General features: G+C 48.6%; 1 protein-coding gene across 3 annotated transcripts in view; it reads right to left on the reverse strand.

Annotated features, from left to right (window-relative positions):
* Positions 1-658: 658 nt before the first annotated feature.
* XDH (xanthine dehydrogenase) overlaps positions 659-22,227 on the reverse strand; it is a 57,572-nt gene continuing 36,003 nt past the window's right edge. For all 3 annotated transcript variants that reach the window (XM_028516525.2, XM_036027804.1, XM_036027805.1), the window contains exons 19-36: positions 19,851-19,970; positions 19,053-19,149; positions 18,023-18,147; positions 17,134-17,267; positions 16,644-16,731; positions 16,412-16,498; positions 13,384-13,575; positions 13,040-13,185; positions 12,137-12,218; positions 11,516-11,611; positions 10,540-10,668; positions 9,792-9,866; positions 8,675-8,727; positions 6,872-6,986; positions 6,040-6,105; positions 4,509-4,697; positions 3,109-3,282; positions 659-1,379 (exon numbers count right to left, since the gene is read on the reverse strand). In XM_028516525.2, the coding sequence (XP_028372326.1) occupies positions 1,329-1,379; positions 3,109-3,282; positions 4,509-4,697; positions 6,040-6,105; positions 6,872-6,986; positions 8,675-8,727; positions 9,792-9,866; positions 10,540-10,668; positions 11,516-11,611; positions 12,137-12,218; positions 13,040-13,185; positions 13,384-13,575; positions 16,412-16,498; positions 16,644-16,731; positions 17,134-17,267; positions 18,023-18,147; positions 19,053-19,149; positions 19,851-19,970 (2,019 nt within the window). In that variant the 3' untranslated portion in view covers positions 659-1,328. The remainder of the gene's footprint in view (positions 1,380-3,108; positions 3,283-4,508; positions 4,698-6,039; positions 6,106-6,871; positions 6,987-8,674; positions 8,728-9,791; positions 9,867-10,539; positions 10,669-11,515; positions 11,612-12,136; positions 12,219-13,039; positions 13,186-13,383; positions 13,576-16,411; positions 16,499-16,643; positions 16,732-17,133; positions 17,268-18,022; positions 18,148-19,052; positions 19,150-19,850; positions 19,971-22,227) is intronic.

Genomic DNA, 22,227 nt, shown 5'->3' on the forward strand with positions numbered 1-22,227 from the left:
GCTGAGATGGCAAACATCGGCATTCGGTGTGGCTGTAATGACTGGTAAACACTGCTCCTGTGCCGGCCAGTTCACGGTGGAGTTTATCAGTGACATCAGGCTCCAGGCTCAACCGCACGGTTTCCGCTCAACTTCCGAGGCCAGAGCCGTGGACCCTGTCTGATAACACATGGGCACTTCATGCCATGAGGGCACATGACAATGTCCCATCATCCACCTGGTTCCACAAAGCAATGAGGAGGGAAGTTCTCACCTGCTGGAGCAACTACAGGGTATCTGCCCTTCTCTCGCTCTTTGCCAGCCCTGGGGACTTGGAGGAATCTCAGCAGAGTTCCTTGGGCCCAGATATTACATCACAGTAAGCAAGCCAAGCTGTAACTGCAGATTCCTCATCTAACTGGAGTTTTCAGGTCACATATTTATAGACTTGAGAGCTAGAGAAGACCTCAGAGGTTACTCCAGTGCCGTCCTTTCATTTGGGAAACTGATGGACGGGAAAAGGGAACTGATGTCCAAGGTCACACGGGTGAAGACAGAGCTGGGTGAGAATCCAGGCTCCTTAGCTGTTTTTCTGCTGGCTGATCTTGATTTTGAGTACTATCCTTTCTAGATGGAAGTTACTCTGGCTTAAAGGAAGATTTGAACCCTGATCTTTTTTTTTCCTTTTCTTTCTTTCTTTTTTTTCTTTTTTGGACATACACAAAGGGGATGAGAAGAAACCTAGCACACTGTAGGTGCTCAATTAATCGTACTTTATGCAGCTTAACAAATTAGATCCAATTAACCTTGATTTGCTTTAATTCTTTATTTTTCTTCAATGAGCCAAAGGTTGTTAGAGGTTTGAATCTCACCCCACTGTCCCACTGTAAAACTGGGCACAGATCTAAAGTTACAACGTGACATTAACTGGTTTGAAAGAAAGCCTTTTGAGGAAGGCACATGGATTTAAAGCAACTTTGGTTTAAGCTTCTGGAGGTTTGTATGATTCTCTTTGAAGGACACTTGAGGTTATACAGTCTGCCCAGTGAGTAGCACGTAGCACAAACACTTCCTAAATCAGTTTAATCGTACACATGATTAAAACAGACATGAAATGACCCTTAATTGCATATTACCCACTTCAGTCTTGGGCCTAATAGTTTAGAATTGGCTTATCATTATACTTGCAAAGCACATTTTTGATCAAAATCTTCCAGTGCATTCAGTGTTCTTCCAAACACCATTCGGATGAAGCACAGCACTGTCACCCTGCCACTCCTGTAGATCCGTGTTCCGTGCTCCGTGGAAGCCCCGAATAGCAGAAGACAAGTCCGCTGGGGGCTTTCTCTTCAGACCCTCACAGACCAGGGTTTGCAGTTCTCTGGTATGCCCGTGACACACTGGAAAGGAACGATAGAGAACTCACTGCTTGGGTCTTTCCATAGTACATGTCTCCCCCTGTCCGTTCTCTCTCTCTCTTTTGTTTAATCCTCACCCAAAGATATATTTATTGATTTTAGAAAGAGAGGAAAGAAGAGAGAGAAACATCAATTGGTTGCCTCCCACAAGTGCTCTGACCTGGGATCAAACCCGCGACCTTTTGGTGCAGGAGATGCCACTCCAGCCAGCTGAGCCGCCCAGCTGGAGCCCCTCTGCCCTCTCGTACACAGTCACCTCCCACCACTGCCAGCCACCACCGTGAGGACCAAATGCCACTTCACAGTCCCGGCTGTTGGAAATGCCCCCAGGGCAGGACCCCTTATGTCCCTAGTCATTCCTTTATTTTTATTGAGCACTTTTCACGTGGCGGCCACCCCAGTAGGCTCTGGAAACACAGGGATGACCAGACACAGAAGTGGTCCCTCCTGCGGCACTCACCGTTCTTCAAAAGCATAGAATCAGCTACTCAGTCGTATCCACTGCAGGGATGTTAAATCAATGGTGCATTTTTACATAGCAAAGGGGCTTAGATTAGAATCTCTGCTCTAGGTCTGGGGCCTTGGAGTGGCTCATTAAATCATTGAGTTGTGCATCAGATTATTCACAAGGAGTAAGTCTGCAATCCATGCAAGCTTTTAGGGAGCCATGCAGCCCCTCCCCCTCCCCTCGGGGATGGGGCTGGGGAACGGTCAGCACCTCAGCACCGGGGGCCATGGCGGGAAGATTCTGGGCTGGGGAAGGCGGCTGCACAGCCATGGGCGCCCTCACTGCCTGGCAGCTCCACACACTGCATGCGTGGCTCTCGCCCCGGAGCTAAAGCTGCTGGCGGACCTGAAGGATGACCGTCCGCCTCCCTCACTCTCAGTGCTGAAGTCTGGGATGGCAGCTTTGCCTGCCCTGGGGGCTCTCCTGAACCTTCCCCATTCCTGGAACCCTCTGGGTCTGTAAGAACCCACTTCACCTCTAAACCCAAAGGGCCTATCAAATTTCCCACCAAATAACCCAGGAGGAACTCCAACTTGGGGGTCAGGAAGAGCCTGGTTCTGCCACCCCAGCAGAGGCTGCCAGTGCAAAGGCAACTGAAGAACCCTGTGTGTGCAGGAGCCTGGCTTTTCTGCAGCAGTAACCAGTCACCATACAATGACGCCATCTGGCTTCCTGCATCATCTTCGAGGGCACCTGTGTGTCCCCAGCATCAGCCTGGCACATGGCAATCACAGGACCAATGTGGGTCATCTAATTAATTAACTTGTTTCTCTTTTTCTGTCCATGTCCATGGTACCTCATGCTGTGATTTTAACAAAGCAGGATCTTAAAAACATGCTAGTGGTGGGCACGAATTAGGCTCTTTTGGAGTTTTATCCATCACCTTCACCTTCATGGGAAATAATGAAATCTGTGGGTGATAGCTCTGTATCACACAGCCCCCCTTCCTCTAAGGAGGCCCAGTTATAAGCTGCACTTAAAGCAGGTTTCTTATTATTTTTTTTGCAAGTTCAAGGGAGTGCCTCAACTGGCTGGCGGAGGGTGGCATTGACCCAAGGCTGCCCGGTTGAAAAACAGCCTAACATCTCACTGCCCTCTGCAGAGCCTTCCCCTGCAGCTCACAGGCCTCTGCCCCGGCCCCCCGCCCCCCGCCCCCCGGACTGAGTGGCTGCAGGCTGAATGGGTGCTTGAGAGGCATCATACCAGGGTAGTGAACTTGTCCACGCAGGCATTTCGGATCTTCTCCGGGGTGGCAGGGCTGTCTAGCCGGAAAAGCTCCTTCGCATTACCTGCATGCTGATCTCGAGCCGCCCGGATGGCATCCTTGATGGCAAAGAAGATGGAGGCCGCCAGGAAAAGAGGAGGTTCCCCGACAGCCTGAGGGGACAGCGTGGGGGACAGGAAGTCAGGCCAAGAGGCCCCGGCCCCCACAGCAGGAGGGTCAGCGATGCCGGAACCACAGCCACCAGCACCAGCCAGCCTCAGTGGGTCAGGGCTGGGAACAATCAGTCTAGTGAGTGACTTGACCTCACTGGCACGTTTCTTTGGACTCTGTGTGATTCTCTGATGACATCATGCACATGTAACGTATGATTAAAAGTAATATTTAATAGTTGTTCCGTACAAACAAACGAAAACAAAACCTGGCGTGGACTTCCACTCGCTCCTCAGTTATAAGCCGAGGGGAACCATCCACCCACGGCGCTGACCCCAGCATTGACGGGCAGCACAGTTATACTTACAGCAGCTACCGGAATACACACGTCACGGCAAACAAGAGCTAAAGCCTTTCCTAGCAGAGGCGATTTTGGCCCGCAAAGCACAGACCAAACACTATCTGTATCAGAATCACTAGGGGCACCTGTTCAAAATGCATGTTCCAGGGCCCTGCCCCAGACCTACGGAATCACAGTTTCTAGGGGTGGGCCCCACGGAACTGCATTTTTATCATGAACCAATGGCAGGGACTGCAGTGTCCACGGGCCTCCCAGGGTAACATAACCCATGAGACAGGCGAAGGAGTGGGTTTCACTGCTGGCAGGTGATTGTCTGTCTTCCTTAGAACTGTATCAATCAACTCGATTGATTTTCAACCATTTTTTTATACTTGTTGGGGACAGAGAAGAAACAGAGGACGGCTCCCATCCTTCAGACGTGTGGATCAAGTCTTAGGTCGGGTAGCAGCCACTGAAGGAGGTGGCGGGGGCACACAGAGGCGCTGCCCCATTTTCAGTGGGTCTGCTGGCTCTCACGGGATGACAGGGTGCTGTATCTGTGAGATCATCTCTGGGAGGAAACAGCAGGGATGCGTGCCCGAGACATGGGCGTAGGTCAGGGTTTGACCCACAGGACTGGGCTGAGGAATTCCTCCCGTGCCCTGGCTTCAGCCACATGGAGGTGGTGTCATGCTCAACCCGGTCCCCTGGTTCTCAGGCAAGGCTGCCCGCCCCTCCACCACTCTTGCCAAAGCCAGTGTCAAGCCCTCTTCTCTCTTCCAGATGAGCCACCTGCAGACCCACATGGCAGGCGGCTGGAGCCCCGTCACCACCCACGGCCTCCCACAGAGCAGGCAGGAAGGCAGCCCAGGCCCAGGGCAACCGTACCTTGGATGCATAGATGGCCTTCTTGTTGGGGCAGTCGCGGAGCAGGGACACCCTGAACTCAGTGGGGATGCTGCCGAATGCCGGGATCTTGTAGGTGCTGGGGCCACGTGTGTGCAGGACCCCATTGGGGGAGTAATGCAGCTCCTCCATGGTGAAGAGGCCCAGGCCCTGGACAAAGGCCCCTTCCACCTGCAGGGCAGACAGAGACCGTGGACACACTGCCTTGCCCACCCCCAGGGATGGGTCCTGCTTCCCACAGTGGGCACCAAGCCACCCGGACTGGGGCCTGGCAAGAAGCTGCAAACAGCCCTGCACTGCCTACCTCGCTCCTGCCCACCCTGGATGACCACTCTGGGCCTCCGCCAGGCATTGGCGCAGGAAGAGCACAGGCATTAACCCTGACGGTGAGTGTCAGAACTGGTCAGAGAGCCCAGGAGGCTCGAGCCAGGGTGGGCATGATTTCCCATTAAAACCTGACTTAGGGCAGGCGAAGATGTCCCTCCCATGTCGTCTTTGGGGAAATGGTGACCTCAAGCTGAGACAGAAGCTCACAGGCTGATGGTTGCTGAGTGTCCCCCAGGCGCCCACGCTCCTCCTGTGTGCTGAGTGGGACCGTGCTTCCGAGCAGCCCCACAGGAGAGGAGCAATTTTTCGGACAGTATATTCTAGGCTTTTTGAACTCCCGGCCCTCCCTGCCCTCTGGGAAGAGGAGTGGCCCTGCGGTAGCTTTCCGGTCTGTTCGGGGGCACCGCCACACTCCGCTGGCTCACTCGTCTGCTCCCCCGGCCTCGCTCCTCAGAATCAGGGAGTGGCGCGCACAGCCAGACAAGAAAGTCGGGGGACCAGGTGCTAACTACCTTCACGTCTGCAGGGCCCAGCGCAGGGTCTGCCCAACGGCTGATCGGTGAACGAATGAACTGACTGACCAATGATGCGGTTTCTGTGTACTCAGTAATTGTCCGCTTTTGAAAAATACAATTTACCTGTTCTACCAGATGCTCAGTACTTTAGGTTCTGATTCCTCCTTCTGTGTCTTCCTCTCCTACCTGCTCTGTGCAATAAATACTCTCATATTTTTTAAAGTGTGTTTCTTTGGGCCATCCCTTTCCTCCTGTTGTTGGAACCCACGCTGCAGTACATTGCTGTTGTGGGCGGAAGGAAAATGAGGAGCGGGTACCTTCCCTGACCTCGGACCTCACTTTCTGCACGTTGACCCCAAACTCAATCTCTATCCAACCGTGCTCCCTCTCACACTGTGCATGTGCACATGTGTGTGCGCACACGATGTTTTCTCCATTCATTTTGTTTTCCAAGGCACGAGTGCCCTTTCCAAGTCAATCCACAACTAATTTGTCCTCTGCCTCAAGAGGGTGGGGGCCCTCTCCATCTAACTCCCACTCTGAGGAAGACACTCTTGCCACCACATTCAGACCTGCCTAAAAATGACACTGGACAAGAAGCTGTGGCTGGTGGCCCTAGGAAGGGGATGGGCACCTCAACAGCCAAGTCTGTCACCACCCAGGCTCCTTACCTGTCCAATATCGATGGCAGGGTTCAGACTGGAGCCCACATCCATGACAATGTCTGTGCGAATATTCTACAGGGGAGGGCGAAATAACAGCAGTTGAGAAGAAAGGGATGTGTGGAAGCACATGTGGGTCCCGGTGACCCTTAGACTATGAAGCACCAACCCAGATGGCACTTTCCCAAGCAGAGTGCTCGGGGCACGCTCAGACAGGAGCACGCGCCCTCCTGCCCGCCTCTGCTGCCATCTTCACTGCGGAACTTCGAGTTCTCAGCAGCAGCTGGGAAGGGGTTGGGATGGCAATGGTCTCAGTAACCCAAAATAACTGCTCATCCACCCACGTGTGAGTGGGAGGGGCAGGTCTGTAGGCCGCTGGGGCTTCAGACCTGAGTCTGGGTGGATAACGTAAGGAAGGCGTCAGCAAAGTACGTTCTGTGGGCTGAATCCAGCCCCCTGTGTTTGTACAGCCTGTGAGCTAGGAATGGTTTTTACGTTATTAAGTAACCAATAAAAATAAAAAGAACATGTGGTGGCATGTGAAACCCATTCAATACATGCCATTCACACTCAGCGTGCATCAATAACATTGACGGGACACAGCGACGCTTATTCGTCTTCTTGCGTCCACAGCCGCCTGTGCGCTGCCATGATGATGTCGAGGCAGCATCTCCGTGGCCCAGAAAGCCTGGAGTTTTTACTCTCTGGTCCCGTGCAGGAAGTTTGCCAAGCCGCGATGTGAGACACCGTCTTCCCAACCACAGAGTTTGTCTCTTGGTGGTCCGGTTCAGTTGTTTCTCTTTTTCCTCCCTTTACTGCTGAAGTTCTGCAAACTTCTTACCTTATGATCCCCTGTGAGGCAGTCAATCTCCACTTCCGAGCAGGCCACCCCGTAGGAGAAGTAGTGGAAGGGGTTCCCTGAGTTGGTCTCAAAGCTGTAGCCAAGGTTGGGTGTTCTGGAGCAGAAAACGAAAAAACATTGTCTATATATATTGTGATGAATATAATCCCCCCATAAATATACGAGCAGCTTGTCCCACGAGATCTTAAGACCCCAAAGATTGTATTTTTTCATTCATCTGTTTTCCAAAAAGTCCACATGTTTGAATATTTTAGTAATTTAACAAAACCCAGGTATTCCAGAGCACTGTGTCTCTTGTCTCTGTTCCATTTTGCCAGCGGCCCTCGTACGAGTCATTCTGTGTGGCCGAGCGGTGTTTGGTATCAGTGCGCTGGCCTCTACGTGGTGGAAACAGAGGTGACAGAGTTCCCTGAGCTCACGAAGGACATGAAAGTCACACTCCAAAGGATCCACGAGCTACAATTTACAATCTCAGAACCAAAGGCTCCTGTGTGGACTGCCGGGCTGTTCACACAGGCTCAGCTTGGGCTGCTCACCCGCCCTCAGGGCTACACACCTGGTCACAGGGGAAAGTTAGCAGGATCACTATCTCAGACCAGCCTGGTGCATCTTTAAGCAGCCGCTTGTCTGCATTACCCTTCCTCTACAGGTCCCTTCTAAATTTCAACAAATGACTCGAGGAAAGTGTTAATAATAAAAGTAGATGCTCTCTTACATGTTTTTTTCCTTTTCAGTCCTGAGTATGTTATGCAATTCTGATTTTGCATGTCATGTATATGTATGTATATACTTGTGTATATTCTCACATCAGAGTTTATAGTACTCTGTATCTAATTTATTCTATACATGACACAGGAATAATGTGATGTGATCAGAATCTGCATGAAAATAAAATCGATACAGGACTGAGAAAGAAGGCTTCTCCCAGGAGGAAGCTCAACTTTCGTTGACCTCTCTTTCTGCCATCTTCATCTGGGTATTCCCTGATATAACCCCAGTGTTATCAGCTCCAAAATGAAATAGGAACTTATCAGAAAATCCACACTAGTTCATGTTTGCACAGACCAAACATTACATAACCCAGGGAGCATTGGCAAAACATTACTTTGCCTAAAAAATAAAAATAAAGATAGATTTATATATTTACAAAATTTTTTTAAGCATACAATGAACTATTTCCCAAATCCACTGATCTGTGAAAGGAAAAGTCCTAGTTAAACTTCCCAGAGAAAGCTAAAACATGACAGCTGACAGTCACTACAATCATATCTTTTCACAGCTTCTAAATCAGATGGGCCGACCTCCAGCTCTTCAAGCTACTACTGGACTTTACAGTTGCAGAAGATGGGTGCTCTTTTCTAAACCTCACTGTAAGCTCTGTGAGTCTGGCACGTTGTAACAAGGCCACATGCTCTAAATCCTCCTTCCATTCTTTTGAAGGGAAGACCCCATAAAGAAATCCAGTGCATGGTACACACTGACATACCAGGAAACTCAGAATACATGCCCCCCACCCACCCCAGCTCTCACAGGTGGGCGCTGATGGAGGCATGGTTGGAAATTGTTCCATTCTGTCACAGGTTTGTAGGGAAACAGTGATTTCCCCAAGGCCCATGTATTTTAGAACATCTGTAAGTGGAAATTAGTGGAAGTCCACTGAAAAAAGCAGAGTTTTGGTGGAACTGCTCTCTCCGGGCCGCAGGCCAACAGAACTGAGTGCTGGAAGGACCCCGGGAGGCCAGGATGACAGCACAGTGTGGGACGCGTGAGCACCCTACGTACTTATAAAACCCGGTGGCAGACAAGCTCACGGCACCCTGGTAGGCAGCCACGACCTGTGGAGAAGAAACGGCCATCAGGAAGGGGTCAGCATGGTTCCCACACACCCTGACCCGGCACCGAGCACCGAGCTTTGGTAAGCTCAACCTCCTCTTCTGGAACTCAAATGACACTTCACTGGCGGCTCTCACTGCCGCCCCCCCCACCCCACCCCGACCGACCTCCAGCCCTTGACTTGAAGCCTGGAGTGCTAACCGGTCTTCCTGCCTCAGGCTGCCTCCCCCAGCACAGGCAGAGTGAGCAGCTCACATACCACACTGCCCACGGCACTCTCTACTCTAGAACTGCTGATGACTCCCTGTTGCCTACAGAGCAAATACCTGATACTAAGGACCCCAGTCATCTCTGGTGTAGCACATACACCATGGCCACACCGGCCAAACTCAAGTGTTAACTTTCTCTTATCCCTTCCATATCCCCGTACCTGGGCACATCTGTGTATGTGGCTCCTCTACCATATCTGTCCAAACCCTCTTCTTCCCCCACCAACCAGCTCAAGCTTTCCTCTCCAATAGCCTCGCCTCGACAATTACTCCCTATACTGGCCATTATAATAGCAACTCTCTGTATTGCTCATTTGATACCTATGTTCTTGTGGATACTTTTCTATTAATAAAGTTATCCATCTATCTACCCACCCATCCTATCTCCTTAACTACATAATAAGTTTTTGAGGGTACCCTCAACACCAAGATCTAACTTATTGTTGATATAGTTTGCATTGTAATTGTCATCAATAACCAAGCCCTTAACTATGCACCAGGTGCTATTGAGTAATCTGCACACATTATCTTACTGAATATTCAGCATCACCACAGGACTGTTGAAACCCTGGATCAGAAATGTTCCTTAAGCAACTTCCCTCAACTATGAAAACCACTAGGAAAGGGGCCCAGCAAGGCTGAGCATCTGCTTGTCCTGGGAAAGCACCTGGACCCCTCAACCCCTCCCTGCTGTGCGACTGGGTCATCATCTCCCCTTCCTGCTCAGGGCGGGGACAGGGGCCTGTTCTCCATTCCACTCTCACTTGCAGAGGCAGCTGGGACCAGCTCAGACTCACCCAGTCTTCCCAGGAGCCAGAGGGATTCTTTTTCTTGAAGGGTTCCAGCCTTTTCAGGATGGTCTGACACGCTTCCTAAGGAACACACCCACCGCACACCAGACACGTCAGTCCTCTGCACGCCCTGGCTCAGGGAAAACCTCGAGGGCCCCCACAAAGCCACCTCCAAGTAATGTGCCCAGGGTGCTACTCAAACAGCTTTGTCACCGCTAAGGAATTACCGAGGCCCAGGGTGGAAACCACTCGACCCTTCCAAAGGGACCACCACTGGTGTTTGCTTGGAGAGTACTTCCTGACCCAGCTCTTAGGCTGACGAAGGGTGAAATGTTTGAGGGATCCCTAGGGAGGCACCTTCTCCCATCAAACTCTTTTGTTTGATTATATCCTCCACGTGGGAGAGAAGCCAATAGGTCAGACCTGGCCAACCCCACAACGGATTCTCAATTTCAGCCCATTGTCTGTGGCCAGTTCTCATGCCACAGAGTATGTCTTCCCAGAACCCCCTGCGTTTTCTCCAACTCTCCTCCCCCTGCTCCACTCATCCTTCTTGACTTTGGAGGAAGTAGTTATGGTTCTTGGGCCCCTCTCTCAGCTCAGCATTTGGAGCAGCAGGGTCCTCCTGGATGGTCAAAGGCATGGTCAACAGCCAAAGAGCCTGCAAGGGCTCTTCCAGCTCCCACCCCAGGGACTCCCTGCGCCCAAAGCCCTGGGCTGGCCCTCAACTCCGCCGGTTCCTGAGGCTCCTTACGTAGACGGCCTGCCCGTTGATGTCGCTGCTGACCGAGGCGGCCGTGGGAGAGGTGTTGGGCACCGTGCTAGTGCTTGTCTCGCTGATGTAGATCTTCGAGGTGGGGATTTTCAGAGCTCTGCTGGCTACCTGTGAAGAAAGACGGCATCGCCCTTTAGGGAAAGGGTGAGCGTGGGGCTAGGCTGCCTTTCACCCAAGACAGGACTCGGGTTCACAGGTACAGGCAAGAAAACGATTTCCGCAAACTATAATTCTACTGAGACTGGAATGTTCCCACATCTGCCTGAACCTGAAGCACTACTTTATGGAATGGTTTAGCTGGAAAAAATACTTCATAAATCTCATGGTGATTAAAAGTGCCTTTTTACAAATTGGTAGTTACAAGATAATCACAGGGACGTGAAGTGCAGCACAGGGAATATAGTCAATAATATTGTAATAACTACGTATGGTGCCAGGTGGGTGCTGGAAACAGCAGAGGGGACACTGTGTAAAGTATATGATTGTCTAATCACTGTGTGGAACACCTGAAACTAATACGATATAATATTGAATGCGAACTGTAATTGAAAAATAGAAACAATTTTAAAGTGCTTTTTAAAGCTAACCCTCATTTTTAAAAATCCCATTCAGCCAGTCCCCCGGAGTCAAGCAGGTGTGCTCACTCCAATCCAGCTCCACCATCCCTCTCCGCTGTGAGGGGTCGCGCATGCGTGCAGAGCAGACCCTTTATACACACAACACACCCACCTCACACGCAGTCACAGTACCCTACGATGTTGGTAACAGAAGTGACCTCAGAGATCACACGGCCAACACCTCTACACAAATGAAGACACCCAAGCCTTAAACCGGAGAAGTCTTGCTCAAGGCCACATTTAAGTGAGCAGCAGAGCCAGGGCCAGAGCCTAGACCTGATTCTGCTTGCGGTAGCTCCCGTCCTGCACACAGACCCCGCAGTCCGCAGGCTGCTCACCTGGACCATCTTGGTGTGAAGGCCTTGACCCATCTCAGTGCCCCCATGGGTCAGCAGCACAGAGCCATCGGTGTACACGTGAATCAGGGCTCCTGCCTGAGGGGAGGGAGGAAATCCAAACCCAGAACTTAGTGAATCCTTGTACAGCTCAAGACTTGAGACAAGAGGGACCACAGCCCAGGGAAAAAAAGAGACTCGACCAACAACATTTAAAATTAAAGTAGTATCAATCTCATGGTTTAATGAGAGAGCCCTTGAGCACTTTGGAAAATTTTTTCATCTTTTTTCCTTCTCTGTCTCTCTCTGCCTCCTATGCTCAGAGGGAGGTAAATCAAGTATCTTTGTCCTTGCTCTGTAGATGGAGAAATAAGATCAGAAAAATGCAGCGACTGTCCATGGTTCTGCAGCCAGGAAGGATGAGAGCTAGATTTGACCCCAGGTCTCTGAGTCTCCCGTTGCCCTCACTGCCTCATGCATGACACACTGGACAAAGACAGACAGGCAAACTCACACAACCGGCAAAGGGCCCCTCCAGTCAGCTCTGTCACCTAAGGCTTTCCCTTCAAACAGGAGGAAATGGGGTCCCAGTTCCACGGAGATAGAATTACATATAGCAATTACCTGATTCAGAAAAGCAAGAGTGAAGCTTATTCCAAACTTGGTGGGAATGATGCACAGTCCTCTCTTTTTCCAACAATTCTCCCTGGAGAAAAAGGAACATTCTCATAGAATCTCCTCCATCATGTTTATGCCAGATTGAACAGATTTTCAGTTAGCAACTTTGTAGAATCGCAATGAGGCATCCTCGGAGCTTCCCATATGGTCGCCGTGATAACTGCATTGTGCCCCGCTTGTGCAGACAGAATGTGAAACTCGGGAATTTGGGTTTTGGGTCCTTCCATGCCACTGGAGCAGGGCCCACTCCTGAGCATCTGACTTTAAAGTATCATCACCCTTCTTCCCCAGGTGTAACTCAGATTGGGTCAGAGTATCCTGGTGACCTTGAACTGAAATTGTCTCAGGGAGGACCTGTGGCTCACTGAGGATAATGGGAACACCTCCTCTGTGCTCTATATTTGGTTTTCTGAACAACTCAGTAGAGAACACAAAACCAGCATAATCATGGCCACCTTGCAGATGATGAAATGGAGGCCCAAGGAGATGGAGTGACCACCAAGGTCACATTTATAGATTAGCATTAGAGGCAGTCGCACAGCTGCGGTGTTCACAGTCCTGCACTGGTGTTCGCTGGAACGTGGTGTGCCCGGGAGGCAAATGAGCACAGAGAGATGAACCACGCTGAAAAGCTACGGTTCTCAGTGCAGGCTGGGAGCCCGCCTGCCCCCAGGCTGAGATCACTTCATAAACTTAAAGAGATGGCTATGAACGAGCTGGCTAACGCAGCAGCCTCATAAATTATTCATTGAATTACTAGCTTTGTATTCTGAGGTCAGCAAAAAGCCTGTAGAATAGGAAGCCCGAGAGGGTGCCAGAGTATCGGACTCTTCCCCTCCCGGCACTTACTTGTTGAACTTGTCAATCTCACTCTTCCGAGAGTGATACTGAGAGCTTTCAAGACACTCATCCCAGCACCTGGCCAAGGTGAAGCCCTCGAGCTTCTGGTTGAAATGTGTCCGGTCCCCTTCTTTGTACATGTTCTTCCTCCGTACCTTCGCGGGGAGAGAGACACTGAGGCTTGCTGTGCACAACAGGTGAGGGGGGCAAAACCTAAAGTGAAGCATCCGGGCCCCTCTCGTCAGCACCTGCCTATCCTCTGCCCCCCAGGGAGATGCCCAAAATGCAAAGCCACTGTCCCTCGGAGTAGAGTAACCCACTCTGACTGGTGCCACCCAAAACTCCCTGCTTACTTCTTCGGCAGGCAGCCCACAGGTCACTGCAACTTCACTCATCCAATGCTCGGCAATGAGCATCCCCTGGGGCCCCCCGAAACCCCGGAAGGCCGTGTTGGAGGCCAGGTTGGTCTTGCACAGCCGCCCAGTGCCCCGGACGTTGGGGATATTGTAGCAGTTGTCCATATGGAATAGAGCTCGTTCCATTATCTGAAGCAGAGGGAAGCAAAATGGGAGGGAAGAGGGCGTTGGTTTCATTGGGTCCCTGCCTTCCCCAGCCCCACAGTCCCCCGCCCTTCCACAGGCCCCGGTGCGTTCTTCCTGGCATACACTGCGGCACCTCTTCCCTGCCCCCCGACCCTCCATGCCTCCACCCTCTGACCTGTGCCTCCTCTGAGGTATCAGGTCACGTCAGGTCAGCAACTTGCTTAAAACCTCCATTTACTATCTTCAGAGTAAAGTCTACCTCCCAGCATAGAATTCAAGAGCTTTCTCCAATATACATTTTTTCCTCTTTTCTGAGCACAGGTTCCTTCCCCTGTCACACACTCCCCCTCACCTTATCCACCTGCTAAAGCCCCCATTCCTCTGTGAGGAAACCCTTCTCAGACCCTCTAGTTAGAATCGATCGCTTGCCTCTTTTTTTAAAAAATGTGACTTTATTCATTAATTTTAAAGTAGTTTTTATTCCCGTTCAAGTTAGACTGCAAGTAGATTAAAGGTTTCAATGCTTGCATAGATTATATTATGCAAAACAGGGCCCCCCTCCACCTTCCTTCCTTCCACTCCCCAGAAACAACCATTTGCAATTCTCACAGCTTATTCTTTAACCGCTATTTCATTACCATCCACATTTCCAAATAATGTGTGTATATTGCCACTTCCTGAGTTTTTCAGTTTTAGACTTAAAAATTTTTAATTTCACTCCCGCCTAACCCCTTTTCCCTGAATACACACCAGTTTCCTATCCCCTGTCCTCCCCATGTAGTTGTATTTTGATCTGATCAATAGTCAGTTGTGTTATTATTCTGTAAACATTACTTACAGCTGAACCATGCAGTGATATTAGGATTTCTTGCTTGATAACATTTCCCCCTGGAGTTAACAAATGGTCCTTATTTTTCCATTTGCTTAGATTTCTGTGCACATATTAATAAGTTAACTTAAAATGGTATGCTCATCATTTGGGAAAATTGCTTGAATTACTCCTGATAGTTCTGTCTTCTTTTTTTTCATTCTTTCTTTTTGAAAGTTCCATCCCATAGATTTTCTCAATTCAGCTGGTCCTCAAATTTCTCTGTATTTTGTCTCCTATTTTCCCACATTATTTTCTTATGTTTGGGGAGAGCTCCTTGAGCTGCCACAGTTTTAATTCATAAAGAGTTCATTTTAATTCTCTGACTGTTCCATTTCTATAGCATACTGTTCTTTCGTTAAGTTGTAATGACTCACCTCTCTGATGGAACAAATGATGGTTTTTATTTGTTTCATTTTGGGTTTAGCTTACTTCCCCACGTATAGTTTATCTTTCCCACAGGTGGTTTCGCGTGTCTAATTATTTCAGTCCTAATCATCCTGGACGATTTTTGTACATCTCAGTTAATTCCCTTTGTGCTTTCCCTCGAGTTCTGTCAGCTTGCACTTTTATTTCCTTTTGTTGGTTGTTGTCTGTCTCCCCCACCGCACTGTGAACTTCCCGGAGGCAGAAACAATGCCACATGCTTCCTGAGGTTGCCACCCTGGGCACTCGATAAATATTTGCTGGATTGAATTTATGATCTTTGGGGCCAAGTACTGTATTATCCTCAACCTCATTTTTCCTACCACACCAAGAAGCCAATGTTATAAATAGTAATAACACTAAAAGTGTTCCTTCTGCAAACAGCTTTTCACCAGATCTGAAGTGTGAAGTTTCCTGACTGAGCCAATTAGAGAGCCCCTAGGGGGGAGGGGGCGGGGAGGAGGCGAGCAGTGAGGAACTTCTGCTTTCCTGAAATGTTCGACTTTTTTTTTTACAACAGGAATCCGAGCACGTGCAACTAGTATTGTTATAAAATTAAGACTTAAAGAGAATTTTAAAGTAGTATCACCAAGATAACTTTGATCATTCTCAAAATTGACAAAAACTTGTCTGTCCAAGAGTTGGATGAGAATGGTCAAAGTGGCATTACCCATCCAGGCTATAAAATGCACATCACCCCAGCGTCCGCCGCGTGGTGAATGGAAACCAAACTACGGTCTATTCACATCAGGAAATACGACTCATCAATAAAAATGCATGGAGAAACGATGCATGCTCTAACTTAGATGAACATCAGGAACATTATTCTGAGAGAGAAGAGCCAGGGACGAAGGGCTACACAGTGTATGGTCGTAGTTACGTGAGAAGGAGCATTTACAAAGGCTAAAAGGAGATTTGTGGCTATCTGGGCCTGGGAATGGGAACCAGGGGGACTGCAACATGGGCACAAGAAGTCATTTGGGGGTAATAAAAATGTTCAAAAACTGAAATGTGATCATGGTTGCATGACTTTGAATTTACTAAAGAAAAACATTAAATTATATCATTCAAGTGGGTGAACTTCATGGTATGTAAACTGTTCTTCGATAAATTGTTTTTTAAAAGTAACTCAACTCATTATTTAAAATTCAAACATTACAGAAGCGTGCAATGTAGAAAATGCCCCCTTAACCCACCCAGTCACTGTCTGGTGTCTCTTCTTTCTGACTACAATATTATACACACATGCCCACACACACACAATGTCACCATACTATATATTCAGTTCTGTAACTAAGGTTCCTTGCTTGTCAAGAAACCTTGCACAAGAAAGATGAGTTTCTAATGAGAGAAGTAATATGATCACCTCTGTGTTCAGAGATGAACCAAGGATGGAGAACCCGAAGGCAGCGAGGACCAAATGGGAAGCTTTTGCAATAATAATAGGCAGGAATAGAGGAGGCTTGTAGCTGCCTGTGTGAACAGGCTGTGGGGCATGCCCTTGACCTCCCAGCCACCCCGGATGCAGGAGGCAGTCCTACTTACACTCTGAGACAGATCCATGGAGTTCCCGGCGTTGCTGAAGTGATCCACCTCCAGAGCCACAATCCTTCCGGTCCTCGTGAAGCCAACCTGAAGGGAAGGAAGTGATTTGTCAAGGGTCCCCTTTATCTCTACCACTCTCCCCCCTCTTATGTTACCCGGAGGAAACAGAAAGAGCAAGACTCCACACCGGGAAAAAAGGCGAATATAAGAGACCACCAGAACAAGAGACCACCTTGTATCTGGCCAAGAAGGGATGTCTGCCGCCGGTTATCAACATGTCCTCGTCACGATCCAGCATGCAGCGCACCGGGCGGCCGGTCCTGCGGGAGACACCAGAGGGTAAAGAAAACTGGGGTCTCTACAACAGCCCAGCCCCAGGCATCTCAGAGATGAAAACAGCAGGAAAGCCTTTCCCCACTTGGCACACTCAGAAGACCTGGGCTGGGCTGCTTTGCTGTCTAGGCATTGGGCTGGACAAGCTGAGCAATGGAGGATGTGAGCTGTGTGCTTGCCCTCAGAACCCTCACAGCTAGACAGGGGAGATAAGATGTGGACACAAAGAACTAGGTGATGTTATCTTCACCCCTATGTCCAAAATTTCTAACAACACAAGGCTGTGAAAATGCAAAGCAAAGAGAATCTGCTTTCCAATGGGAGAAATCCAGAAAGCCTTCCTGGCAGAGGCAGCTTTGTTCTTTTCAGAACCCACTAGGCAGACTCACTTGTATGCAGCCAGGGCTACTGCAGTGGACAGTAAGGTGCTCCGAGTCTCCTTCCCTCCAAAGCCTCCTCCCATTCTCTTCACTCGGACTGTAATCCGATTGTCTGGAACCCCCAACATACTTGCAACAAAGCTCTGTGGGCAAAAGAAAAAACGCTTGCTCTGAATGCATCATGTAGACTTACTTCAGGCTTGACCTAGCGCTGACCTGAAATGCGCAGGCCTAATTACTGCTGCGAATTCTGAAATTCTTACCTTCAAGAATCCCACTCCCTTCCCATTGCTGACCCTCGGGTAGTGGTGCTGGAGTCCAACACTCATCAGTCACTACAGACTGAATTTAGACACTTGTTTTTAACCAGAGGGGCAAGCAGCTAGTCACAGCATACTCTCAGAGCAAACTCATTCCATTAGGCCATGAACTGGTGGATCAAGAGGGTAGAACCAGGTGCCAAAAATTCTGGTATCCACTGTCACATTATAGGCGGTAGAGAAATGAGGAATATTTGAGCTGCTGCAGATAACTTAGTGGTCCCTGTGGCAATCACTTACCCAACCCCATCATTCTACAAATAAGACTGAGGCCAGATATGAGGTGACCAAGGCCACACAGCACTGGGATCATAATAGCTAACACTTACTAGGCTCTGTCCAAGTGTTAAAACCCATCTGATCATTACAACAACCCTACGAGGATCCATTTTGTATAAAAGAAAGATTATGTAACAAGCTCAATGACACTAGCTTGTTGGTGACAGGGTCTGGTCCAGGACCAGTACCGTCCAATTCCCTTCTGGACCCACCCATGTCTCCCTCTTCCCATTTCCCACAATGCCAGGAGCTCCCTGATGTCCTCCCCAGGCTCCTGAGTTGACCCACAGGATGCCTACCTGGGTCTTCATGGTGTTCTGTGTAGACACAAAGAGCTCCATCTCCCCTGCCTCGCCTTTTGGGACAGCAATGGTGCAGTGAGTCTCCAGGTAGAAGTGCTCTTGGCCGCCAATGTACAGCTCACCTGGGGACGCAACAAGACCCCACACAGTGAGCCTGCTGTTGCAGAGGGGACACATTTGCTTAAGAAGAACATGTACTTGCCAAGTACCCAAGGAAAAAACTGACTGCTCACAGGTAATCTCTATGCTCCTCAACTGATGTGAAAAAGGGCCTCAGTCTTAGCAACCTGGGAGCTGAACCCCAGCACCCCAACAAAGAAATCAGAATGACAATGGAATGCACGGGGCATGAAGCCCTCTTCTTACTGCAGCCAGTCAAAATCAAAGATTTTGGAACTATGACTGTAAAATTTTGGAAATGCGGAGAAAGAACCAACAGATGTGATTGAAAAGCTAAAAATACCGTCCAGAACTGAAGCTGTCAGGCCAGCTAGTGAGTTAACTTACTAGCGATAACAACGCACAATGGACAATGTAGGAAACAATTCCCAAAGGGGTCTGATCAGCAGTGTTGTCCTGAGGTGAGAGCTATGGGCCCAATGTCACAATGTGGAAGGTCGGGGAGAAGGGCCGGGGGGGGGGGGGGCAGTACTAGCTGAAGAAGGGTGAGGACTGCCTTCAGGTGGACAGGGAGTGTCAAGAGTCCATGCAGGGTTAAAGGCCTGGCAGATCAAGACTGCCCAAGGATCTGTGGCCTTTATCTTTCCTCGACTGTCTTCCAAACCTGACACACTACCATCTCTCTGGACTCATTTAGGTATATCCAGCCTAGAATTGGGATAGTGGAGATAATGCGAAGTTCTTTCCCAGCCAGCTGTCTACTATTTTGTCACAAACATCAGAGGAACTCTTTTGTTCAGAAATGATAGGAAATCACTTCCCCGCCCCAGGACTCCAGGTACAGCTCTTGAATTTCACTCATAAACCAGGGCCGACCCATCCCCGTTGCGGCATGATGTGGCTGCACCTGAAACAACGTTGTCTGCTTCCGAAAACCCCTTCTTGAGGTCTCCTTTCTCGATCTTCAGCTCGGATCCATAAAAAGAGTTGTTTTTTATAGCATCCTAAGGATCAAAAAGAAGGAAGTTTCAGTGACTTGACTTTCAGAGGGAGGAAGGTGGCTTCCCATTGAGGGGAGAAAAGTTTTCAGAATTTTTGCCTCTCTCTTCTCACATTGGCATCTTTACAAGCTTCTTATGCAGACTTAAAGTAAGTTCACATGTAGCCCAGAAAGTCATGTTCCCCCATTTCCTTAGACAGAGCTAGACAACCTTGGTCCTTGAGGAAAAGCAAAGCATCCCTCAAGGACTGAAATGGAGCTGAAATTGGGTAGAAGGGACACAGCGTGGCTGTTAGTGGACTGGGTCTAGGATCACGATGGGGAAGGTTTCACAGGACCACACAATCCCAAGGCTGGAGGAGACATAAAAACTATCTAGTCCAATCCCACCTGCAGCTCAAATCTCCTCTGGAGCACAGGTGACAAACACAAGGCCCGAGGGCCAAATTCAGCCCTCTACCTTGTTTTATTCGGCCCAGCACCTGGTTTCTACCCAGCAGCGGCACTGAGTTCCTTGCCCCTAGTTAAGGAGTAGTTATAGTTATACAGTCCTAACATTGCATTTGGTCCTTTGAAGGCAACTGCAAGGCTGATGTGGCCCCTGGTGAAAATGAGTTTGACATCCCTGTTCTAGAGGATCCTAAAGAGAACACTCTCAGAGATGTGGAGCTCACCCCTCTCCACAGGCAGCCCATCCTCAATTACCTCAATGGTGATGATGGCTGGAAGGTCTTCATAGGTGATTTTCACTCCTTGAGCTGCTCTCTGTGCATGTTCTGGGGTGTCAGTGACCACAGCACCAATGATGTGCCCAACACAAGTCACCTAGGAGGAGAGCCAGACTACTGAAGAACATCACAAAGCCCCTCATAAAGTCAATTATTTTGAATTGTCCAGAAAGACAAAGAAAGTCCCACACCCCCCACAATTTCCTATTAAGGCACATCTTAGGAATGTTCTTGGGCCTTTTCATTTCCTTATTCTATTATTTGGGTTGTGTGCTTCTCATAAGAGTTTAGAATCCATAGAAGTAGAATGGAACTTGTAGGTGACTACTATCAGGAGGGCAAACTCACTTCACCTCAAGGGACAATTCTGGTCATTTAGTACTGACAGCCTGTTGGGAAGTTGCCCTGGATACAATGTTGTGATTGATTAGTGATGTCTGCCATGAACAGCAGAATGGGAGGTATGTATCTGTCAACTTGGATCTATTCCAATCCCCTTGTTCTTCATACAAACAGATGGAGACCCAGCAAGATCACAATTGGCTTGTTACCAGACCATGATTACATGTTAGGCCCTGACTTCCAGTTTTATTTTCTTTCTACAACCCTACTCTGTTTTATTTTCTGCTCCCCATATTTATACCAATAGCCCCTCAAAGGTGGCAACCATATCTTATATTCATCTAGATACCCAGAAGCTATAGTTTCCAAATGCTAGTTCTTAGACTAGATGGCCGTTAGATTTATAAACCTGTTAGATTTATAAAACAATGATTATTGTTTTCTTTTCATTTAAAAGTTCAGTTCCAGACTTCTGGTCAAGATGGAGGCATGGGTAAACATGCTTCGCCTCTTCACACAACCACAGAAAGAGTTACAACTAGACCTCAAAACAAATAACACCCAGAACTGTCAGAAAATTAGCTGTATGGAAGTCTGACAACCAAGGATTTAAAGAAGCCACATTCATCCAGACAGGTAGGAGGGGCAAAGACATGGAGATGAGCAGAGAGATGCAGAGATTCAACGTGGCACAAAGAGGTGACAGAACAGGCAGTCCCATGTTCACATGTGGTGGATAAAAATTGGGAGGGATACCTTGGGAGCAAGTGATCACAGCCCCAGGCAGACCACACAACCCAGGGTTCCAGCACCAGGGAGATAAATCCCCATAGCTTCTGGCTGTAAAAAAAAATAGTAGGAGTTGGGGCAGTGGAAGAAACTTCCAATTTTCAGTAGACTTGGCAAAAAAAAGGCCTGCACAGACTTAAAACATACGCAGACCCACCTCCTCTAGGATTCAACACCAGAGCAACAGCTGGAAGAGTGCCAGTTGCACAGGGGGACTGCACAATTGTACTGGGGGAACCTCCAGAAGCCACGCAGCAACACTGAACCCTCTTCAAACCCTCCCCCAACACAGAGACACAAAGTGGTGAAGTGGGTTGCCCGACACTGGTGATTACCTCAGACTCTGCCCCACACAATATACAGGTACCTTTTCTACAAAAGACCACATTACTAAAACAGGGAGTCAAAGCAGCTCTACCTAATACATAGAAACAAACACAAGGAGGCTGCCAAATTGAGGAGAAAAAGAAATATGGCCCCAATGAGGAGAACAAAACCCCAGAAAAAGAACTAAACAAAATGAAGATAATCAACCTATCAGATGCAGAGTTCAAAACACTGCTGATCAGGATGCTCAAACAATTCACTGAGTATGGCAACAAAATAAAAAAGGCCCAGGAAGAAATGAAGGTTACAGTAAGTGAAATAAAGAAAAATCTACAGGGAACCAACAGTAGAGAGGTTGAAGTCAGAATTCAAATCAATGATTTGGAACATAAGGAAGAAATAAGCATTCAACCAGACCAGCAAGAAGAAAAATAGAATTTTAAGAAATGAGAATAGTATAAGGTGCTTCTAGGACATCTCCAAATGTACCAACATCCAAATCATAGGAATGCCAGAAGTAGAAGAAAAAGAGCAAGAAATTGAAAACTTATTTGAAAAACCAATGAAAGAAAACTTCCCTAATTTGGCAAAGGAAATATACATACAAGTCCAGGAAGCACAGAGAATCCCAAACAAGTTGGACCCAAAGAGGACCATGCCAAGACACACCATAATTAAAATGCCAAAGGTTAAAGATAAAGAGAGAATCTTAAAAGCAGCAAGAGAAAAGCAGATGATTACCTACAAAGGAGTTCCCATAAGACTGTCAGCTGATTTCTCAAAAGAAACTTTGCAGGCTAGAAGGGACTGATAAGTGATTCAAAGTGATGAAAAGCAAGGACCTACATCCTAGATGACTTTACCCAGCAAAACTATCATTTAGAATGGAAGGGCAG

Source organism: Phyllostomus discolor, chromosome 6 (genome assembly GCF_004126475.2).
Source record: "Phyllostomus discolor isolate MPI-MPIP mPhyDis1 chromosome 6, mPhyDis1.pri.v3, whole genome shotgun sequence".
Taxonomy (NCBI): Eukaryota; Metazoa; Chordata; class Mammalia; order Chiroptera; family Phyllostomidae; genus Phyllostomus; species Phyllostomus discolor.